At 38.3% G+C, this 16,121-nt stretch overlaps 1 protein-coding gene across 1 annotated transcript in view; it reads left to right on the top strand.

The window, feature by feature from the left end:
- Positions 1-445: 445 nt before the first annotated feature.
- Positions 446-16,121, top strand: part of PLB1 (phospholipase B1) — an 88,968-nt gene continuing 73,292 nt past the window's right edge. The window contains exon 1 of the mRNA XM_044086731.1: positions 446-533. Within this exon, the coding sequence (XP_043942666.1) occupies positions 531-533 (3 nt within the window). The 5' untranslated portion in view covers positions 446-530. The remainder of the gene's footprint in view (positions 534-16,121) is intronic.

The following is a 16,121-nucleotide window of genomic DNA, read 5'->3' as shown; positions in this document are numbered from 1 at the left end:
ACAAAAAGAAATGCACTGACTTCATGATTTCCCAACAATATGCAAAGAATGAAACTTCAAATACTGTACTGTTATGTGACCATGTTCAATAACTCGACAGCAAACTGATGTGTATGCTTGACATTTAACTGACTTTGATAAACAGTTTGTCCACAAACAGGTATGTCAATCATAACAAAGGGATTCTTAGACGTGGAAGAAAATGGAACTGAGTAGTCTTCATGGATATTTCATACTGATACAGTTACTGGGTTACGAGGAGTATAACAAGTGTAGCTATTGTGTTTTTGAATTAAAAGACATGTGTTTTAATATTTGTACTTTTTAGTACTAGAACTGCATATTTTTAAAACTTTATTAAATTACTTTGATGACAATACTGCTTATTGATGCTAATTTGTTGCCTTCTCTCTCCCTGTCTCTTTTTCTACATTCAGGATGGAGTACCTGATGCATCATATTTTGCACCAGACTGCTTTCACTTTAGCCAAAAAACTCACTCTCAATCTGCTCGTGCTTTGTGGAACAACATGGTGAGTGCCAGAATTTCATTAGCTCGCTAACTAATCTTGCTTAAGAAAAAGAAACATAGCCTGTATTGTTCTGGCTGTTACACTGCAGCAAATATAATATAACTTAATATTAAAAGAAATTACAAAGCAGAAAGTAAATATTTGAATAAAACATAGAAGTCTCTTGAAACTGCATTTTAGAATTTACTAAGAGAAGACAAATCTTTGGTTCTTTTAGTTTACACTTTTCTCTTAATTTAATGGTTAAACAGCATTTCCTTATTAACACAGTTGTTCCTAACTTCCAGTATAACCACTTTGTTTATATCATGCATTTTTGGCACTTTTGGACATTTTGATTCCATAATTTCTTTGACAAGGCATGTCTGTACTTTAACAATTGAGTACCAGAAAAAAAGTGATTCGTAAGACTTACTCTGTGTAGAATTTTTGCTTCTACCTTTATACTGAAAAACATTTCTTTTGTACATCTCATTTCCTGAAAGAAGTTATCTTCTTGCCTTTATATGTTTTCTGATGTATTTAAATAACAACATATTCTTAAATCTGTTTATTCAATTTGCATTTTTCTACTGCATTGAGTCTGGAAATGTATGTTGGCATTTGCTAGACAGCATCCACTGCCCAACTCTTCATGGAACTCAGTTTTGCAGACATCCAACAAGGAGACGAACCACTAACAAGCTGACGGTGTCCATTAGAGACATAGATGCCAAACCAGGGATGAATTTTCTGTTCCCCATCCAGTTTTCCAAGTTCCACTTGAATTGGGTTAGAGATGAACTCTGCTTCACATGCATGGGGATCCTGTCCCAGAGAAGGGGTAATCTCTTGGATACTTACTTGTCTCTCCAGCAGGTCCTATGTATATCACAGACAAGGTTTAAATCTTTAGAATGGGTAATTGTGGTGCTATTCATTTTGTGGATATGCAGGAGCTTCATCAGGGTGGGATCTGACAAGGTCTTACATGCAAGACATATATCTTCCCTCAACAGCCTATATGAGACAGAATACAGGCATAGGGCCTTGAGGCAGTCTGCAACGGGCAAGTTATTTACACCCTGTATTCTTTTAGTGAGGAATTTTTGTGGACATTCTAATTGTTGGATGTGCTAGGCTAGGCACATACCAAAGAGGGCATTGTAGTCAATGATAACTATGATGAACGCCAAATATATTAGAACAATGACCTCCTTGGTCCTAGATGTCATACCTTTATTTATAAGTTGCACAACATAGAATAATTTCCTCAATACTGTAGACACATGATGGTCAAAGGCTAGATTATTGTCTATGTGTGTCCCCAAGTGCTTGACTACTGGGTCATCTGTTAGGGGTGTATTGTCAATATGATAGTTAACAGGGCCGGATAACTTCCTGAAGCATACTATTATGCATTTCTTGGCATTTAGTTTTAGTCCACAGCTTTGAAAACAGTTACCTGTCTGTGTCAGTCTTTCCTGGAGAACATTTGTGTTAGTGGGTGATTCTGTGACTGCTCCTAATTTGCAATCATCTGCACATTTACTCAGCCAAAGACCCTTGACATTGGCCTTGACTTCGCAGAAGTAAATGCTGAAAAGGAACGGTACCAGAGCCGATCCCTGAGAGACTCTGCTTGTAATTGGCCTCTTTGCAGAGGTGGCCTCCCCAATTCTAACTTGCTGGGTTCTGTCTGTGAGCCAGCTGGCTACCCACCAGATAACATACCTAACCTCCTGAGTTTGTCAACAATGCCTGAGTGGGGTATTGTGTCAAATGCATCAGCCAGGTCAAGATAGTAAGTGTGAATCATTTTGCCTTCATCCATTGCTTTGTTGACTTTCTCAAAGAAGTCCATCAGGCTGAGTAGGCATGACCCACCCTTGACAAAACCAAACTGGATTGGGTCCAGTGTCTGGAGGTTTCCTACACCATTGTTAACCATTTCCATGATAAGTCTTCCCATTTACTTTAAGGTTTCATGAACTAATAGATGGTTACTGAAAGGAGGGTAGTTCCTATTCTTGAGCAGTCTGAAAGTGCAGCTATAAATCCGATTAACATATCTGACTGTAATAGTGAGATATTTTGGTCTCTGAATGTAGGTGTATTGGTATTCTCTATATCAAAAAACATGTATGACGTGAAAATAGTTTTTCAATAGTCTGAATTAATGCTGTATTATACCTTGATAGGTTAGCTGTAACACTTAAGGCATTTTATAGCTTAGGGATAAAGGCATTGATTTAAATGGCTAAACGTGCTTCATTAGGTTAAGTACACTGGATATGTAGTATGCTGGTTTTAGTTCTTGTGTTGGTTTGAGAGTAGTGTTGTCAGTATGGTTATGAAAAGAAAGTGAGTTGTCTGACAAATTCCATAGTTATGTTCATTCTTTATTAAATATGAGAAGTATTCATTAAGGACTGCGTATCTGTAGTAATGAAGTATTAGTTAGTCCCCTAGAAGTTCTAAGAAATTCCAAGAACCATGTCAGTAGATTTACTGGAATTGATAATACACAGATCATTTACCTGTGAGCTAATTCCAAATGGAAAATCAAATAACCTGATTCACATTAATAAGTACCCTTTTCTGACAGCTATTGGGGGTACTAGTTAAGCTTGAGTAACAGCAACACCGAAAGAAACAACCTTTGATGTGGGGTCCAGGGTAATAATTGCCTAGATTCAAGCTTTTAAACAACACTAGTTTAATTCTAACTTAGAGACTGCATAGGATTCCTTAATCACCACCTTCATGAGTTACAACATTCAGAGTTTAGGAAAAGAATAATTGATTCTCAGCTTGTATTTAAGTTAAATCACCATTTACACTTGGAATGTCAAAAAGACCACATCAGTTCGCTTTGCAGTTTTTCCAATTGATTTCTCTTCTATCACAGTAAAATAAAGTTCAATACAGTTCAATGTAGTAGGTCGTAATTAAAAAATCACCATCATCATGGGTTGTCTGGTAGGTACTAAGGGATCGTTATTTTTCTTCTATGAGTCAGGCAGGTGAGCGCTGTGAGGTAGTAGTGACAAGCTCTGGCAAGTTGCCTTATATTTATGTACAAGAAAGAGGGCGTGTTTAAAAGGAAGGTATCCGCTGTGGGTCGTGTCAATAGTGATGTGACATTAACAGTAGGTGCACCTCTTAATCAATCATCCCCGCCCATTTCAAGGTTGAGTGACATAAACTTTTATTAATTTTTCATCCCTTTGAATAATGTGATTTGCAGTTTTATCCCAATGTTTTTATCACAATGATTTTATAAATAAATATAAAATACCTTGAGTGCTGTGACTTTAAGATTTAACACTATCTTTATTATGTTGTTATTATAATATCTAAATGTTTTCCAAAGTTGTCAAATTTCTTGTTAAAAAAGGATGTTTACCCCCCCCCCCCCCGTAAAGAACTTGGGTCAATTTAAAGTGTAATGGTAGTTTATTTTAATTCATTGTAGTATTTTAGATTTTGTGTCCGGATATTATGCTATCTTTTAGCTAATAATGTAAAAGCTGATAATGTTTTTTGCCGCCATATTAAATCAAATCCATTGATTAGGCTAGCATGTTATGCCAGGGCTTTCCCTTTTATTACTCTTCCTTAGATCTGCCTAATGATTCTTGTGAGTGAGGTAACAAAAATAAATAAATGGGTATTAGTGTTTGAAAGCAAATAAAATAAAATAAAATAAATATAATCTGGTAATTGTTATAAGCTTTAGGTACCATTTGTGTGCCACATAGCTGGAATTTGGCTGAGTGGACAATCGAGCTCGTATGGGGGTATACGGTTATGGTTTGCAATACCAAAGGTGACCTTACCCTAATTAAGAAATTCTATCTTTATAAAATGTAGTAAAGAAGATCTTTATAAAATGTAGTGGTCACAGGATAATGATATCCCGGCTCAAAATATTATATAAAATTTGTCAGCTATGTTACATTCCTTAAATGAACAAGTGTGCCTGCCAGAATGGAGGGCCGTTTGTAAGGGGAACCTTCATCTAATGCCTTGCTAGTACTTTTTTTGTGATAAATTAAACTGCTAGGAGATTAAAATAATGCAAATATCTGTATCCAAGGGTGGCATCCTGCTGCTATGTGTGTTTGGTGTGGGGTAAGCAGGGGTCAGCCAGGTGGACAATCGAGTGGGTATGGGGCTATGTTTTGCAATAACATGGGTGACTTTAGCTTAATGAATAAGATTATCTTTATAAAGTGAGGTGGTGGCTGGTTAATGGAGTTGGGGCTCAAAAATTTGAAATCTTTTGGCTATGTTACACTCCTTAAATGAACATATGGTGGTAGCCGGATTGGCGTGCTGTTTGTAAGGGGGTCCATCATTAAAATACTGACTAGTTGCATTTATGTGGCACATTTACTGATAGGAACCTAAAAAATTGGAAGTGTTTATAGACAAGTGCAGCATCCTAGTGCTAGCAGAGCCATGGCCATGTGTAATTGGTGTGGGAGCAAGAAAGGGGTGGGGTTGGGCCATTTGTACATGGGGTAGTTTATAAATTTGGAGCAGTGTCTCTCACTCCCTGCTTATGGTGTTACAAAAATCAAAAGTAGGGTACCCAAAGGATAGAGCTTCACTTGGTATGCAGGAATTAGTGGGAGATTTTAGGCTGCATCATGGTACCGACTGACATTAAGTATTAAACACAGAGCTCAGTGTGCATGGTGTGAGGGTGAGATCGTGCTGAGGATGGGCTGTAACCATGTGGGACAGAAACAACAAAGGAACGGTGTCTCTCAAAGACTGCCCATGGTGCTAGCTTCCATTACTTGTGAATTAGGAGGGTAATTAAAATTTTCATGCTGGTGGTTTCTCCGGCTTGGTTGCCAGAATGGCAAACCAGCTGCACAGGGGACCATCATCCGATGTCTGTATGTTATACCTTAATCCTAAAATATGAAGTAGGAAGGTAGCTTTATCATGGTATGAGAGTGTGAGGGTATTAAGGAGCTGGTGTGGGTCGAAGGTAAGAAAGGGTGGTTAGAACATTTCAGCAGTAACTTTCCAAGACTCCACGTGATGCTAAAGCTACCATGTCCAGTGCCACAAGCTTAGACCCTATTTTAAGGTTTTATAAACTACCCCATATACCACCCCAGGTACCCTACATTTGATTTTGTAACACCACAAGGAAGGAGTGAGAGACACTGCTCCATTTTTATAAACTACCCCATATGTAAATGGCCTTAACTGAACCTTTCTTACCCCTACACCAAACATACATGGCTGCTGCTCTACTAATACTAGGAAGCCATGCTTGTCTACAAGCACTTCCAGTTTCTTAGGCACCTATCAGTAAATGTGTCACAAAAAAGTTACTAGTCAGGCATTTAATGATGGCCCCCTTATAAGCAGCCTACCAATCTGGCTACCACTATATGTTCATTTAAGGAGTGTAACATAGTCAACAGAAACTTTTGAGCCCTGAATTTATTAGCCAGCCACCACCTCCCTTTATATAGATAAAATTTCTTAATTAGGGTTAGATCATCTTTGGTGTAGCAAAACATAACCCCATACTTGCTCAATCATCCACTTGGCCATATTCCAGCCACATGGCACACAAATGATACCTCAAGTCTATAGCAATTACCAGACTATTTTTTTTATTTTATTTACTTTTAAACAGTAATACTCATTTATTTATATTTGTTACCTCACTCACAAGATTCAGTAGGCATATCTAAGGAAGTGTAATAAAAACGAAAGTGCTGGAATGACATTCTAACCTAATCAACAGATTCATTTTAACATGGTAGCAAAAAACATTATCAGCTTTTACATTTTCAGCTAAAAGATATTATAACATCCAGATATACCTAGTATCATTCTATCTAAAAATCTAAAATACTAAAAACAATTAAAATAAACTACCACTACACTTTAAATTGACCCAAGTTCTTTAGACCCCCCCCCCATTTTTAACAAGAAGTTTGACAACTTTGGAAAATATTTAAGTATTATAACAAAAACATAAATACAGATCTTGTTAAATCTTAAAGTCCCAGCACTCAAGGTACTTTATCTTTATTTATAAAAATCATTGTGATAAAAACATTGTGATAAAACTGCAAATCAGGTTACCCAAAGGAATGAAAAATTAATAAACCTTTATGTCACTCAACCTTGAAATGGGCGGGGATGATTAAGAGATGTGCCTATTGAGAATGTCACATCACTATTGACATGTCCCATGATGGACACCTCCTCTTAAACACACCCACTGTCTTCTACATAAGTGTAAGCCAACCATACCTTTCAACCTCTTAGAGAAAGAAATCCGGACAAAGACGCCAATAAGGGGAGAAAAAGGTCCCAAAAAGAGGGACACTTTTTAAATATACTACTTTTGCAAACTTAGAAAATTGATAGAATAACAGGGTTTGAATTGGCATGAATTTTCTGAAGGATGTGAGGTCTGAATCTCAAATATCTGCCATTATTTTCTGACTTCAGTTATCTATGATTTGCCAGTGATTTGACAGAAAACCACAAATATATGAGAAACAGACCAAAAATCTGAGGCAAAAATCTGGACATTCTGCGGAAATCTGGACAGTTGAGACTTATGAAGCCAACTTGCTAGAGCTTGATACTACTACCTCACAGTGCTCATCTGTCTCACTGAAAAAAGGAAAATAAAGATCCCTTAGTACCTACTAGAAGGTTCATGGTGATATTTTGAATTATGACCTGCTATATTGAACTTCATTTTACTATGATAGAAGAGAGAGCCATTGGGAAAACCACAAAGGCAACTGATGCTATCTTCTAACATCCAAACTATAAGTGGTGATTTAACTTAAAATCAAGCTGAGAATCAATTTTCATTTTTCTAGACTCTGAATGTCATTATAACTCATGAAGGTGGTGATTTAGGAATCCTACTCAGTGTCTAAGTTAGAATGAAACTAGCATTGTTTAAAAGCTTGAATCTAGGCAGTTATTACCCTGGACTCCAGTTCAAAGGTTTTTTTTTTTGCTGTTGCTAATTCCAAATGGAGACAAAATGATTTATCAGCTGAGGAATAAACTTATAAGGTAGTGAAGGTGATGATGTATGTATACAGTAACAGTCAGATGTTACAAATCCCAAGGCAGATAATGTATGTGCAGGGAAGAGAGCAGGTGTACATAGAAAGAGCATTAAGGGTGATATTTGAGTAAAAGACTGAGTTTTCTGAGGTGATAAAGAATGTTCTGTTAGAAAAGTAACATCTAGGGAGAAGTCACGTCTAATAACTTATTTAGTAGTAAGTTGTACAAGGAGACTATTTATCCTTTGGGAAGTCATCCACCCCTGTTAACTATCATATTGAAAACACACCCCTTATAGTTGACCCAGTAGTCAGGGACTTAGGGACAGTAATCTAGTCTTTGATCATTATGTATCTACAGTAGTGAGGAAATTATTCTATGTTGTGCAACTTATAAATAAAGATATGGCATCTAAGTCCAAGGAAGTCATTGTTCCACCATATTCTGCATTCATCAGACCTATCTACAGTGCCCCCTTTGGTATGTACCTAACCAGGCATAGCCAACAACTGGAACGTCCACAGAGGTTCTTCACTAAAAGAATACATTGCATAAGTAAAATGTCCTATGCAGACTGCTTCAAGGGCCTATCCCTGTATTCTGTCTCCTACAGGCTTTTGAGTGGAGATCTGTGCCTGGCATACAGGGCATTGTCAGACCCCACTCTGATGAACCTCATGTGTATCCACAGAACAAGCAGCACCAGAATTACCCATTCTAAAGACTTAAACCTTGACTGTGATATAAATAAGACCTGCTGGAGAGACAGGTATATATTCCAGAGTCTGTCCAGCTTCTGGAACAGGCTCCCCATCCATGTGAAGCAGAGTTCCTCCCTAACCGAATTCAAGTGCAACTTAGGCAATTGCATGGAGAAAAGGAAATTCAGCCCTGGTTTGGCATCTATGTATCTAATGGACACAGGCAGCCTATAAATGGCTCATCTCCCAGGCCGCAGCTTGTAAATGTTTCATCTTCCAAGTCCCTGCTGAAACTTATTAAGGGTATCAGAACTTCTCAGAGAATTGTGATGCATAGCTAGGCTTAAAAAGGTCCTTGTGGTTGTTATCCTAGTAAACACCTGTGAACCTATGAACCTATACTAGAGCCTTGTACTAGCGAGTTAGAGATACAGACAGCAGTGGTGGCTGGTGCCTTCAAATCAAAGGGGAGCTGCAGGAGACAGCTGAATGGGTGGGGCCAATGGGAAAGGGTGTAGCCAATTAGAAAGGGGTGGGGCTATGCTCAGAACCACAAAAACTGGGACTTTAAATACACTGCCCTGGATGCCAAGCCATCATTATGAGAGTCCAATCAAGATAAAATGAAGTGGAGAAGAAAAAAAAAATTTCAATACATTGGCTACATGACAGCTTACTTAATATCTAGATGGAAATAAAAAGGTGGGAGGCATGAAAAAAGAAATTACTTTTTAAATAGATTACTGGAATGCCAGTCAAAATCAAGTATAAAAAAACACCAGCACTCAACTCAAACCACTCCACTTCTCCTTGCACTGCAGTTATAATTATAATTTATATTCAGCTTTATAAAAGCAGCATGCAGCCAACAACATGCATTTTCTGAATAATAAGAAGCATAAATCAACAGTATGAAATATGACAGAAAACCACAACATTCTGCAAAATCAAGGGCAGATTAAAAGCCACTGTACTTGTATCTACCTTGGATGGGGGATACTCTGTCTGCACACTTACATTGCATAACTGCTTCTTGCCTTGCTTGGACACATCCAAAGTCACTACAAGGGGGAATGGGGTACAACAAGTATGTCACAATTTGAAATGTCTCTGGCTGACGGTGATGGTCCTGACACATTTGTCATACTCTCAACCTCAGAGCAAGAAATCTGGACAAAGTCATAAATAAAAGTGGGACAAAAGCCTGATAAGGGCAATTTTTAAATATTGCTCTTACAAACTTAGAAAGTTAATAAAATAGTAGATATTGCATTAGTATGACTTTTCTGAAGGGTATGAAGTCTGAAACTCAAATGTCTGTCATTATTTTCTAACTTCAATCTTTAATGATTTGCCATTAATTTGCCAGAAAACCACAATTTTATGAATAATGGACCAAAAATTTGATGTGAAAATCTGTACATACACACACACACACACACACACACACACACTAGATGTAGATAAAGGAATATATATGCCTTTCTAAAAAGCAACACATCCTGCATACCTTGGAAAAAAGGGAATATTCTGAGAAAGGAAATCTCAAACTTAGTCTATGTAAATCCAGATTTTATGGCCAGTCTCCACATTACAAGACCCACTAATATGGGTCAAGACCTTTCAAATGGTTATTGATACAGCCAGTCTGTATAAGACACTCAAAGAGCTTCAGAATCAAAACCAGAAGAAGGAAGTTGGCATGAAGTGAATAAGTGTGTATTCTTACATCAGCAGATGCTGTTGTTGAGTATTTCATCTCTTAAAGCAAGTCATAGCACAATGACTTTTTGTGCACCTGTGAATGAGTCTGAAATGTTTTTGTCTTTAAAAATGACTGGGAGGTAATGATTCAGGCTACAGATCAAGGATAGCAGAGAGTCTGATATTATGCTCACCATTTTTCTGCATGAACTATATCAGTTTTACATCATTTACTTTTAGTGTCCAGTAGAGGTGGTCTGGACAGCCATACTTTCTTTTCTGGATCTACATGCCACACTCTGTGTATGCCCTGTTCACCTTATACCACATGAACCATGGTTTGATATGGAGCTCCATGTGTCCTGGAGATGAGGGTGAAGGTTTGAGCATAAATGGAGATGTAGTGGTCTGTTTCATTTCATGTTGTTTATTAAGCAGAGATATCTCATAAAAAGGCAATGTTCTTGTCTAGAGAGATCTGCTGCATCAGGATGACCAGCTGTAATCTTTCATGTGGTTGACAAGCTGAGTAACTTGTAAAAATTATTCAAATATAAACATCTAATTACTATACTTAAAGAATTTTACATACTGTCAAAAAAAAAACAGTTCTAAAATCTACTTTAATTCTTTGCTATAAAATTCCATCTCCATTTCTTCAAATAAAATATGTACATTTTGTTTTGGTCACTAGATGTCTGTCTAAATAAACAAGAGACTACTTGCATAAATGCTTTTCAAACAAACAAAAAAAAAACTGAAAATCGGTGTCCATTTAATATATATAATGGCACAATTAATTAAGCTAAATAAATGTGCCTACTTAAAAATGCAATATAACTATCAACATGAACTTGTAATTTTTTATATTTCAGAAAGGGTTTCATCTGTACCATCACATTAATACCACTGACCAGTTTTACAAGCAGTCTTCAGTTTAAAATTCTAAAACACTTTCCTAATTTTAATCAGTTACATAAATTCCCTTGCATGGGACTCTGATACAGTTGTTCAACAACCTTAAAAGAAAACTTAAAATCAACCTTGATTGAACTAAATGTTTATATAAAGTGCCAACCTGTCACAACCTGTCCTACCATACCAGCAATATGTTTGGTGACCCTAACTTTACACGGTGTTCTGCTCTTGTCTGAGGCTTCCCAAGAGCAAGATGCTATGTAAATCACCCACTCTGTTTGGCAACTAATAAACCGCTGAATACTAAAAATCATATTAACTAAAAGCACATTAAAAGCACATTAAATACATTACTTTGTACATTAGTGGTCCCACAAGATGTATCCTTCTATGTTCCTTTTTATTCCTTTCTTATAATTTCTAGCCAAACTTTGTCTTGCAGGTCTACCATTCCTGTAGGTCATATCCTTCTGTGGGGCCACGAACATCTATTAACACTGGGTTAACCATTACCATATTTCAGCATCTACTCATGCATTCTCTAATGACCTTAATGCACTGGTTGTAGGTAGTCACGAAGTGTACTTTCAAATATGATTCTATTTACACTAGCACCATAACCTGAGGCTATGTTTTGTTCTCCCAGCTTAAATAATAGCTCTGCCCTGTCCATCTTATCTGTGTTATTCCTATACACCCTAATAGCTTCTTTACTATGCCAGTAGTTAATTATTCTTACGACAGTTTCCAGTCAGCTCTCAGCACCTCAGTCACTGTCCGATGATCGCAGGCTATCCCTATCGCAGTTACAAACTCCGTAAACATCAAAGTAAATAAAACCGAAGTACAGTAGGTCTGTAATGCAGGGGGCAAATAGTTCCTAGTTTACTGTACCTCGGGGTAAGTGGCAAAGCACACACAAATTGACCTTTTATGATGAATATACATTTCTACCAAGTACTATTACTTGAAAAGTTGAATGTCTGTTGGCTCGTATGATACCCAACTATTACTGCATACAGCAAGATACTTGTTCATGTCTCACAGATTTTGTACTCCCTTCACTGTTTTACAAATTCTTAGACAAACTACAGGGTTAATTAATGCTAATATTCACTAGTAATGCATACTAATACTTAGACATTCAGCAGTAAAAACATAACTTAATTTCTTACAATTCAACTGAGAATCTAAAAAAAAAAACAAAGGCTACAAGCAAAATACATCCTAAGTTCAGACCACAACTCAGGAACTATTCAAATACATCTAATTACAAAAATGTCATAATAGTTTGATTATTGTCTTGTTACTATAAATAATATCTCATAATGAAATTGGGAATCAGTGGAACAGAGGCTAGCATTTCCATTAATACGAATAAGATGAAATGGCAAGCGGTACAGTGGCTGACAAATCAAATACATTTGGTACAACAGAAACATGGACAAAGCAATGATGCAAACCAAATTCAAAACAAAACAATGAGCAATTCCAAGATACTGCTAATCAAACACTTGGAGTTGTGAATATTTGAAGCATTTTGATTCAAAGTGTCTTAGAATTGCAGATTGTAAAAGCAAATTCAAAAACATAATCACTTGGTTTCTTGTTTTTATTGGGCTTCACATGATGCAAGCCATCTCTCTAACTCCAGAGGTACAAAAAGAAGCAAGTGCAGGGACAGTTGACCCCAGGTAGAGCTAAATGTAAATCTACATACAGTTCACTATAAAAGCAGTGAGACCAAAAGAAAGGCAACAGAAAACACAGAAATGGCTAAGACAGCGCAGCAAGTCATATACTGGTTAGTGAGAACAGAAGAAAGCAATTTCAATGAGTTTATTACTGAGAAGTGATTAGTCAGGGAGGTTTTTATCTGCTGATACATTACAGCTGTGTTTATATAGGCAGAACCAAGGAAAGATGAGAATATAGATTAGAAAACTGTGCTGGATCATTTAACAAACTCTCAGGCCACAAGAGGAAATTACTCATTATTGTAGAATACAGGAACAGTATACTACAAATTCACAAGAGTTCTCTCTCCCACAATCTTCCATACCTACTGAAATTGGTGTACCTTGTTTGCTGTAGCATAGACTAGATCCAGGCCTGCTGAATCAAGCTTTGTTTGTATAACTTGAGCACTAATCCAGGCCTTCTTAAAAGTATTCAATTGCATTTATTACTGCTTGGTAGAAACCTGATTAAAGTGTAGCTATTCTTCTAAGCCTTTTAGTTTAAGCACTTGGGCTTCAGACCAGTTGTTTTACATTAAGAAGGTTTGTGGTCTGCACTGTTGTGGCAGGACAGGTAGCTTACATCCTTCTATGTTGGGAACTGCTGATTGAAGGCTCAGTGTCTGTTATTCTAAAAGGGTATTAGTTCTGGTTTATGTACTTGGGCTTCAGGCCAGTCATTTTACATTAAGAAGGTTTGTGGTCTGCACTCTTGTGGGAGGAGAGGCTGGACTCTGCCCTTCTGAGCTGGGAATTTCTGGTTAGAGGCTTATAGTGCCTGCATATTTGAACTGTTTCTTACTGAAATTGGTGTGCCTTGTTTGCTGTTGCATAAACTAGATTCAGGCCTGCTGAATCTAGCTTTGTTTGTATAACTTGAGCAGTAATCCAGGCCTTCTTTTTTGGAGAAGGTTCCCCTGCACACCAGTGGCAGAAGTGTGCAGTTAGAACTTGTCTGATTGAAGACAACAGGAACAGGGCTCAGTTTTGAGATTTTTTTTTACTGGTTAATTGGGTAATTTGTTTAAAAGCCTTTTCTGATTGCTTGTAGTCATCTAAAGCTGTTTTAAGTTTATTTTTACTGTTTGTAGTAATTTAAAGCTGTTTTAAGTGTATTTTTTACTGTTTTTGCCTTATCTTTTAAAGAAAAACGTTCCTTGTTTCCCACCTTTCTAAGCTAGTATAGTCCAGTTTCCAGGCTAGTGCTGAATTCAGGGCTGTGTTACAAGTTTCTTAGTTGCCCATACCTTACTTGGATAGAAGGAGGTTTCTCTGTTCACCTGTGAGAGAGGGAGCATTGAGCAGCCATCTGTCCCTGGAGGAGTGGTTCCAGCCCAGAAGTTAGTAGTTTATAGGCCATTTTGGGCTAATTTCTATCTTTTTCATTTCCATGCTATAAAAACCACATTTCCACAGTTTAGCACATCTGGGCAGTGCTGATTAGCTAGGACTACATTACTCCTGGCTCCACCAAGTCTCCTCTTCAGTTTTTCCCTTGAAAGTAGTCTAACTCTCAACCTAAGCACTTAAAAAGCAACCTACAGTCCAGCACTTGCTCATACCTAATAGCAAGCACTAATATACCCTGACACTTGATTGCCCAGCAGGGCAAGGCTCATTATTCACCCCTCACCAACCACGTGACTAGGCAGCACACCTTACTATTCAGGCATGACCAAAGGGCAATTTCAGGTATACTCTCCAGTCCAGCTGGTGAACCTGGGTATTCTCATGCAATGTTACAACTGCCTCATGTACACAGACAACCCTCTCCTCCTACCACAAAACATTAACATATGCGAGAGATGCAATTATATAGCTAATTTGGAGGCTAAGCTCTCTCCACCCAAGACTGGAACAGGCAGTCATGAGGAGAAGGTTAACACTTGCACCACATCTCCAGCCTCACATTGATATACACATAATTACATGAAATCATACTCAGAGGCTCTAAATAAAAACCTGCAAAAGCATCAGAGACCTCCAAAGCAAACACCCAAAACACCTCCACCTCCCGTCACAAACCAGACAACACATAAAACACAAAATCAGTGTGCTCCACAATCACAGCCCTTAAGGCAAAATTACATACCTAACACACTTGTAATAGGTGACTCTATAGTCAGGCACACTGACATCCCACTCACTAAGCTGGACAAGGAGAAGGTTACTGTTAGCTGCCTGTCGGGAGCCAGAATCCTCCACATAACACAAGCACTCAGGTCACTCCAGCACAAGTACAAATATGACTCTGTCATTGTTCATGTTGGTGTGAATGACCTGAGACATACCGCCCTGGACTACATGAAAAGAGACATGGAAGAGCTCTCTGATCATGTAGCCCAGGTAGGTCACTCCAGCACAAGTACAAATATGACTGTGTGAATGACCTGAGACATACCTCCCTGGACTACATGAAAAGAGACATGGAAGAGCTCTCTGATCATGTAGCCCAGGTGGGTATGACCCTGACCCTGAGTAGCATCCTGCCCCCACCAAGAATGATACAGCAGTACAAAGAAAAAATGATCAATTTCAACAATTGGCTAAGCTTCTGGTGTCATTCAAAGCGGATCCAGTGTCTGTCAGCCTGGGACAACATGCTCGACAAGCCTCATTGCTTCATAAGAGACTGTTTGCACCTGTCACTCCTAGGCTTTTGCTGCCCCCATAGTGCCTTTTTTAGGCAAGGCTCAAAAGTCAAACCCACCTCTGTAAACAGCACAAATAAAAAAATGAGGGTTATGCTACTCAATGCCAGGAGTTTAAATCTCAAAATGCATGCGCTCGAAGCACTCCTCAGTATGGAGAACGTCAAGATCTGTGCAGTAACTGAAACCTGGTTCAAGGCTCCACAGAGCACCCCAGCACTACTGGGCTACAAGTCATACCACACATTTCAGCCATAGAACATGGACCGAAACACAAAAGGAGGGGGTTGTATCCATATTCATCAAGGATACATACACCTCCAGGTTAGTGGCGCAGCATGATACCTCTGAGATCATCCATGTGCAACTAACATTGGGCAAATCTGCAATGCAATTTGTGGCCTGCTACAGATCACCCTCCATGACCCAAGACCACCACTCTGCCTTTCTGGAGACACTGGAGAACATAAAGGTCCTACCGAACACCCTGATATTGGGCGATTTCAATTACCCTACCATAAACTGGGAAAACTACTCAAGTACAAACTCCCAGGTCCAGCGCTTCCTGGAATTTATCAACTGAAATGCCCTGGATCAGCTGGTAAACTCCCCTACCAGAGGTGAAAACATATTGGAACTGGTCATCACCAACATGGGCGACAGGTGTTCTGCACCAGAGGTCAACCCGTCACTGGTTAGATAAGACCATAAACTAATCACTCTGGATGTCCACACCACCACCCCCAGCCAAGGAAAGCACAGTGAAAAACTTTTCTATAGCAAACTTCACCTTACTTAAGACAGAGGTGGTACATT

This window comes from Protopterus annectens, chromosome 1.part1 (genome assembly GCF_019279795.1).
Source record: "Protopterus annectens isolate FY-2018-M chromosome 1.part1, PAN1.0, whole genome shotgun sequence".
Classification (NCBI taxonomy): Eukaryota; Metazoa; Chordata; order Ceratodontiformes; family Protopteridae; genus Protopterus; species Protopterus annectens.
The sequence above is the reverse complement of the archived record's forward strand: the minus strand, read 5'-3'. Positions and strand labels throughout refer to the sequence as shown.